The sequence below is a fragment of the Halyomorpha halys genome, unplaced genomic scaffold (genome assembly GCF_000696795.3).
Source record: "Halyomorpha halys isolate HHAL.00 unplaced genomic scaffold, Hhal_1.1 Scaffold439.1, whole genome shotgun sequence".
Classification (NCBI taxonomy): domain Eukaryota; kingdom Metazoa; phylum Arthropoda; class Insecta; order Hemiptera; family Pentatomidae; genus Halyomorpha; species Halyomorpha halys.
In genome coordinates, this window is record NW_027110938.1 from 1,525 (window position 1) to 10,589 (window position 9,065).

Consider the following 9,065-nt stretch of genomic DNA (forward strand, 5'->3'; position numbering starts at 1 on the left):
TTTTTATTCTTAAATTTAAAAACAATATTAAGTGATACAATTTTCTAATTTATAATTACATCTATTGTACAACAGTTATAATATGATTAAAAATTTAAAAAAATAAATATAATATGCTGACTACCAACTATAAGGTAACTATAATTTGTGTTATTGGCTTATATACCGAGTAAGACTTTTCTCATTGTATTTCATCTTATCATTGAGACAAATATGGCTAGACTAATTATTTGTTCGCAATTTCGTCCAAGAGTAATAGGTTAGTTGGAGAAAAACCGACAAAATATACAAGATGATTAGTATTGAAATAGTAAAAGATTCTGTCATTAAAAAAATATATATATGGACAAAAAGCCCACCCTTAAAAGAGATAACTCATGGATGGCATAATAAAGCAGCCTAGGCAATAATGTATATTACAATTTATCTTGTATTGGTTTATCTTCACTTACGATTATTTATGAGGAATGTTTTGCTACTGTTAAGAAATGCTGCTTATTTTTGCCCATCACTACCACTATACATAAACAATACGTGGAGATCGAAAGAAGAGGAAAAATATTCCCTATAAGAAAAGGAGTCACACAGGGAGATTCCCTATCATCAAATATGTTTATAGCAGAGTTAGGAGGAATCTTCCAATCCTTTAGTACAAGAGTCCAAGAGGGAAAAAAAGACAGTTATCTCACCCCAATTTTTGATTACTTTAATGAAAACTATGAATAATTACTAGTAAAAATTGACGAGTCTGTCAAGTATAGGTAGGGGGAATAAAAAATGGCGACTGTTTCAAAGCGATAAAACTAAATTTTCATTCGGAGCTCTATATCTCAAAAAGTAGGAACAACACAAGGAAACCTAAGAGAATGTCATTTATAGAAGAGAAAATTTGCTAAAATATGAGCCCTAATAGAATTATTTACGTTAAGTATTTCTCGAGATATACCTTTTTAAATAGCAACGTTGCATAAAAATGTTGTATGGGACGCACTGAAAGATCAGTAGTTAGTGAATTTCTTTTGAAAATCTATATCTTAAAAACAATTTGACGTACAGATGTCAATTATCACTCAAATTAAAGCTAGTTTAATGAGCTATAAAGTAGTATATGATGTTTATCTTCGTAGGAGTAATAGTTTACATGAAATTTGCTAAAATAAATTGATTTATAGTTGTTCAGACAAATTTTCATTTTCTAAATTCATATTCAGATGTGAATATCATAAAAACTACTATCCCTACGAAGATAAGTGTCATAAACTACTTTGTAGTAAATTAAATTTCCTTTATTTTCAGTGTTGGCAGACATATATGCGTCTTATGGATCTAGAGATATATTATTTCGAAAATCCAACATTTTAAACGAACAATTAGGAATTAACATTTTGTGAGTTTATTTTGTCAAATATTATAAAAACTGCTACTTCTACATAGATAAACATCAGTAACTAATTTATAGCAAATTTAACAAGCTTTAATTTGAGTGCTAATAGTCTTCTGTACGTCTCATAGTTCCTGAGATATTTATTTCACAATATAAATTTGCTAACTACTAATCTTTCAGAAGATTCTATATATTGAGAACTATTGAACGTAAATAGCTCTTTTAGGGCTAATATTTCAGCAAATTTACTTTTATTTAAATAATGTTCTCTTAGATTTTCTATTGTTATTGGTAGTTTTAAGATATAGAGCTCTGAATAAAAAATTAATGTTTTTTTTTAGTTTTTGAAACAGCCGCCATTTTTTATTCCCCCTACCTATACTTGGCAGACTCATCAATTTTGACTAGTAATTATCCATATTTTTCATTAAAGTAATCAAAAATTGTGGTGAGACAACAGCCTTTTTTTTCTTCTCGGCTCTTATACTACTTAGACTTGGAAGACGTGGGGATCTCACTAAATGGAATGAAGCTGAACACATTAAAATTTTCAGACGATTTTGATAGCAAGCTCAGAGGGAGAACTATTACTAATGATCGATCAGTTAAAAGAAAAAGTTCTCTTTATGGATTGACATTGAACTCTCAAAAAACTGTCAGAATGACCATAGGCCCTTCGGAAACTATTAGACATAACCTCCGATGAAGTAATTTATCTCGGGCAAATAATTTCATTTGTAAATTATCAATGCCAAGGGAATTGAATCCAGAATAGGTAAAGCATGGAAGAAAGTTTGGAGACTCGGATATATTTTTAAAAGCCGTCAAGATATGATGTACAAAACAATTGTATTCAACAGCTGTATTACTAAATAATACAGAACAATAACTTATGGATGCCAAAAATGGTCTCTGACTCAGAATATAGAGAGGAAGATTAACGTCTGTCAACGAAGAATGGAACGTACAATGCTTGGAGTCTCTCTAAAGGATAAAGTTAGCTCGGTTCGATTAACCCTAGCAGCACCAAGGGGGGGGGGGGGACTCGCCGAGCCCTCACTTCCGATTTTTTTTAATACTGCTCTCAAAAAATTTTTCACAGACAAGGAAAAAAATCTATTTACCTAAAATTTATCTACGAAAAATATTTGATAAGGAGGAAGAGTACGAAAAATTATTTGTGTTAGAAAAATGAGATGAGGGCGGGTGGAGCCCCCCCTTGGTGCAGGGAAGGGACCTGAGGTTCATCAAAATGCTGGCTTCTGATTGGCTGCTCACGGAAGTGCACCAGCTCGCCCATCACTCTCACTACTGGTCTGATTTCCTCAGTTTTTTTTACTTAAAAATATTTTCGGACTGATATGTTTCTTTGGTTTTTTAGTTGTTCTGAAAAGAGTGACACATGTGAACCTGCTGAATCTAGTGATGAGCATTTGTAAACATAAACATTTTATTCTTATACCTAAGTTCAGACAATAGAATTATTTTTTGTTTTAAAATATTCATGAAATTGAAAATAATTAAAGTTTCAGCGACCCTAGGTTTTTGTTGTATCATGTATTCTTATTCTTTTTTTAATTCCAAATTAAAACATTTTCATAATAAAGCATATAGAAATCTTAGGTCCTTATTTTTTTTTAAATAATCCTTATTCTACCATCTTATTTACAGAAGTAAGAAGAAATTATTATATTTCAAAAGAGTAAGTTTACCATAAAAGGAAAATTAATGATATAAGGGTTAAAATCAAGTGAGGGCTTGTGGAGGTCGTCTTGGGAAGTGTAGGGCTCGGCGAGTCCCCCCCTTGGAGTAGGCCGTAATGAATACTACCTTGGTGCTGCTAGGGTTAAGAAAAGAAACCATGGTTACCGACACCATAAGCTGCGGTAGAAAAATGAAGTGGATCTGGGCAGGCCGTACCATGAGGAAATCCGAAGACAGCTGGGAGAGGCGATCTGCAGAGTGGATCCCCTGGACAGGGAGAGATGAAGGGGGCGATTATGCAAGCACTAGGCCGACGAAATAACAAAACAGTGTGGCGGTTCATTATGGATGAGGCAGGTTCGAGATAGCGAATTGTGGAAAACTAAATGCCAACAACACATGTTTTAATATTCGGCTAGTCTCTGCTTAAAATACTCTAATCTCACACACGGGAAGGTCTATATGTCAATATTAATTTATATATTCAATTTTTGTTCTATAATTTTTTCCTAAGAATAATTTATTTTTGTATTCACATATAAATAAAGACTTACCATCATTATTATACCAATTATACCAAGTTTTGTGTAGATTGGTGGGCACGTATTGAAGCTATCGCCATTTTTGTGCTTTTTTTAAAAAAAAATAATAATTTAAAAACAAGAATGGCAAAAATTATGAACTAAATTTTTTCATATGGTCTACACTGAGAAGAGCTCAGTTGGTTAACATGTGAGTGATAAATGCCATACCACAGTTTGTTACGTTTGATATTATTGTTTTATTTTATTAAACATTTTTTTTTTAATTTGTTTATTGATATTTACAACTGTACATAAATACATCAAGTAAATTTGAGGAAATCATAATGGTATGGTACAAGCATGTAGAGAAACTACCCAATGGAAGCACCCTAAAAACATTTTTACAATATAAGGTCTCGAGGCCATCTTCTTTTCAGACGCCTCGGAGGATTGTCCGGAATAAAAGAGGAAGCAAGATTAGAAACTCTAATCTAACTAGAGCCCCAGAGCTCAACTCCGTATGTTCAGATAGGCCTTATAATTGTCATGTAAATCAGTCTTTCCTAATGAATTGGAAGTTTGTACTGTTTGTCTAGTAAGTGCTATAATAGTCGAAATCACCGTGCTGTTTCCTATCTTTTCAGTCGTGTGTGAGGATTCCATGTTAGTCGTTTGTCCAGATGTAGTCCAAACTAGCGGATCTGTTCAACAGGGGTAAGGGCAACATTATTGAAGTATACTATAGGACAGTCAGTAGGTTTACGACGTAGGGTAAAGGTAATTTGATGGGATTTTTTGGAATTTATTTTAATCCTCCAATTACGACACCATTCTTCGAGGGCTGTGATATGGGATTGAAGAGTTTGGGATGCAGTTAAAGGGTTATTATTAACAGCGAGCACACATGTGTCATCGGCATACGTGGTGAGGATAGTGTTAGGATTGGATGGGATGTCTGCTGTATAGATTGTATAGAGGATGGGACCGAGGATACTACCCTGAGGAATACCAGCGGACTGAAAGAAGAGGGATGAATAGGAACCACTGTGGTCTTCTTTAAATAATCTGTCAGTGAGATAGCACGATTTTATTAAACATAAATTTCATATTTTTGTTTTAAATTATTGACTTCTAAAAAGCTTTGTTTTAAAGTACATGATTAATTTTTTTTTTTAAGTTTTGTTGTTTTAGTTAAAATTCCACACAGGTCTCGACTGGCGGATATTTTTCCATTATCAATGTATTTTTAATTATTTAAATAGATCCATTATTTGTATTTTTTTAAATTAAAAAATTTTAAAAACAATAGTTTCATGGAAATAAAAAAAAAATAATAATGACACTTTCAAGCAAATTCTGAATTTTAAATTATCATTCTATGAAATAATGTTCCAATATCAAAAAGAGTCTTTTACCAGTAGTTTAACTTTATCGGGTAGAATTTTGTAGAGAAGTAGCATAGCATAAGATTATAATATTATATATTTTAAAATTATAACTAAATATTAACATTATACATATAAATAATTGACCGTATAATTTCAAATTATAAAGAAGGTGATACGGATTGGGGTCAAAAGAGAAACAAAAATAGTTAACAACTATTTATTTTCCGACGTTTCGTCCCACTTAGTAGAGCTTCATTACGGCTAAAAAGATACAAGAATAAACCAAGAACACTTTGACATTGTAAGATAAAAAAAAATTAAATTAAGATAGGGTTAAAATTATGTAAATATAAGTGAAAATAAAATTATATACAAATAAAATACTATTAATATAAAATAAACAATGATTAGAATATAAGAAATTACGGAAACTATAAGGTTGAAAATGTAAAGGAGACGTAATAATACGTAAAAACAGAAAAGTAGATTTCAGAAAAAAAAAATTTAACACACTTAAAATTAATACTAACAATTAATATTATAATTATTATTTATTATTATTATTATTATTAATTTTATTGTTACTAATCCTTTCTCGATCTTTATTTAATCTAAACTTATTTTTTTATTTTCCGTCTTTTAGTGTGTTAAATTTTTTTTTCTCACATCTACTCTTCTGTTTTTGTCTGTTATTGCGTCTCCTTTACATGTTAAACCTTGCAGTTTATGTCATTTTTTATATTCTTATCATTGTTTATTTTATATTGATACTATTTTATTTTATTTCTTTTCTTTAATTTGTTTATATTTTTTTTACATAGTTTATAACTACCTTAATTTAAATTTTTTGTATCTTATTATCTTACAATGTTAAAATGTTCTTAGTTGTTTTGTATCTTTTTAGCCCTGATGAAGTGGGGCTAAACGTCAGAAAATAAATAGTTTTTAACTGTTTTTATTTCTCTTTTGACCGCAACTCTGATCATGTTCTTCATAATTTTTTTTATTTTTTATTTAATGTGATTTACAACTGTACAAATAATAAATACAATAAGTAAATATGTAAAAAAATTTTAGCACACTAAAAAACGGAAAATAAAAAAGTAAGTTTAGATGAAATAAAGATCGAGAAAGGATAAGTGACAATACAATTAATAATAATAAATAACAATAATAGTAATAATTTCAAGTGTATTAAATTTTGTTTTCTCAAATCTACTTTTATGTTTTTACGTATTATTGTGTCTCCTTTACATTTTTAACCTTATAGTTTCTATAATTTCCCATATTCTAATCATTTTTATTTCATATTTATAGTATTTTATTTATTCTTTTATTTTATTTGTATATAATTTTATTTTCACTTATATTTACATAATTTTAACCTTATCTTAATTTAATTTTTTTTTTTATCTTACAATTTTAAAATGTTCTTAGTTGCTTTTGTATCTTTTTAACCCTGATGGAGCACTACAAAGTGGGGCGAAAAGTCGGAAAATAAACAGTTTTTAACTGTTTTTATTTCTCTTTTGACCGGAACCCTGACCATATTATTCATAATTTTAAATATCAATATGTACTTGTGATTGTTGAACTCTTTATTTAAAAAACCTCACCTACCTTGATATATTTTTTCAAACTGTATGATAAACATCCTTCAAAACTACCCGAATAAATTTTGAAATAGTAATTTTCGACACTCCGAACTGCTGAGAATTCGTCTGTGACTATATAACTGAAAGGTGCTATTTTCAGCTCCATCCCCGTCAAGTAGTTAATACTTGCCACATAACGGTGTCCTCTTCCCAAATAACAACAGAAATATTAGACAGGAGTTCAACAAATTTAGATATAGTTAGCCACTAATGATTTCCGTAACTTTCTACGTCTTTTACTGATTTTATTTCATGTTTATCTAATTTTGTATATATTCTGATTTTGTTTTTATTATTATCATTTTTTTTTTTAGTGTAGGACTTAATAAACCCATCACGACCGTAAGCTAGGTCCTTACAAAGTGGAATTTCCTTCCTGCCAGGATTTAGGGCTATTTATATAAACTCATACTGTCCATTCATCTCCTAACGAGCTACTTAACTTAATGAGCAAGTCTTCTCGAGAACTTCTTAGTATACTTCTAATCTTATATAATCGATTGTTCACAGCCACAAAAACAACAATTAGCACTAAAATTAAAGCTAGTTTAATGAGCTATTAAGTATATTATGATGTTTATCTTCTAGGAGTAATAGTTTACATGAAATTTGCTAATATAAATTAATTCATAGTTGTTCGGATAAATTTTCATTTGCCAAATTTATATTCATATGTAAATATCATAAAAACTACTACCCCTGCGAAGATAAGTGTCATAAACTACTTTATAGTAAGTTAAATTTCCTTTATTTTGAGTGTTCTAGAGATATATTTTTTCAATGGTTTCTGAAATGAAGTTTTTCATAAATCAAACTTTTTGTCCGAACAACTATAAATCTATTTATTTTAGCAAATATCATGAAAACTACTATTCCTAGGAAGGTAGAGGTCATAAACTTCTTTATAGTCCATTATACTAGCTTTAATTTGAATGCTAATAGACATTTGTTCGTCTCATAGTTTATGGCGAGTGTCATAAACTACTTTATAGTAAGTTAAATTTCCTTTATTTTGACACCTCGATATGAAAATGTCAAGTTTCATAACCATAAATGTGTAAGGTGTATGATACCACAGATTTTTTTGTTTTATGAAGACAAAAGTAATAGGAATACGATAGACCTAAGATGTTTTAGAAGATAGCGAAAAATATTCCGAAATATCAACTATGTAAGAAGATGAATAGTTGGTGTTCATGATGTTCTATTAAATGTAAAATTTTTTACTATGTTAAATAATGTTATAAGTATAGGATCGTGAGCAGCCCAATTTAAAGTCATGTTAAATGCATAAGAGCTCCTAGCGGATTTTATGAGCTACTCATTTTATAACCTTTCCTTCCAAAACTTCTTATTACTGCTTGATTCTAAGTTTTGATTATAGTAATTTATTAATACATGCCTGAAGTAAGTGAAAGGAGAATTTCGTCCACTAAATGCCATGTCGATCTTCTAGCTTGTGAGGAAGAGAATCAAGATGAGGGAATTGACAACTTTCAATACATTATTATTATTATTATTGTCATCAATTGCTTTATAAGTTATATAAACGGATTTGAGCTTTGGGGCTCCACTAAACCTTCGAATTTCTTTCGTATTCAATCCTTACAATCCAAAATCCTTCTTAAAATCCTCAATGCTGCTTACTTTGTCACAAATAAAGTCATACATAGACCTTAATGTTCCCTATTTAACCGATTTAGCCCACACCAGATATCACTCCTTCCATTATAAACTCCCTAACCAGTCAAACCTCCTAGTTTCTAACCTTGCTTCCTCTTCCATTCCAGACAATCCTCCGAGGCACCTGAAAATAAGATTGCCACGAGACCTACTAATAATAATAATGTCATTACAGTGCTACCAATGGATGGTTTCTCTTCACGCCTGTAACACTCCATTTTAACTAAGATCAAATTTACTGAATGTATTATATTATATACAGTTGTAATTTCAATAAAGATATTAAAAAAAGTGTCTTAATTAGTGTTGCAGGAAAGTTTATCAAAAAGTTTACAAGAATCCTAGGAATAGAATGGGAACTGAGAGGAGGCAATGTATTGAACAAAGATAGGGGAGCCATAATTGTCGCTAACCATCAAAGTGCCTTAGATATCATGGGTAAGTATTAACGTAATTAATAAATTTTATATGATCAATTTGAAGAAAATCTATGTAAAATAAACAACACAATTTATAACATTTTCTTGGCAAAAAGTACAAAAGTAATCAAATTAAAGATAACGACTGACATGGAATCCTCATACAAGACTGAAAAGAAAGGAAACTGCTCGTCGATTCCGACTATTACAACATTTACTAGACAAACGGTCCAAACTTCCAATCCATTACAAAAGACTGATCTACATGACTATTATAAGGCCTATCTGGACATACGGAGTTGAGCTAT

General features: G+C 30.2%; 1 protein-coding gene across 1 annotated transcript in view; it reads left to right on the forward strand.

Annotated features, from left to right (window-relative positions):
• Positions 1-8,642: 8,642 nt before the first annotated feature.
• Positions 8,643-9,065, forward strand: part of LOC106682750 (1-acyl-sn-glycerol-3-phosphate acyltransferase beta) — a gene marked incomplete at its 5' end in the record, with an annotated part of 19,247 nt that continues 18,824 nt past the window's right edge. Inside the window, 1 exon segment of the mRNA XM_014423783.3 lies at positions 8,643-8,776. Coding sequence (XP_014279269.3) covers positions 8,643-8,776 — 134 coding nt within the window.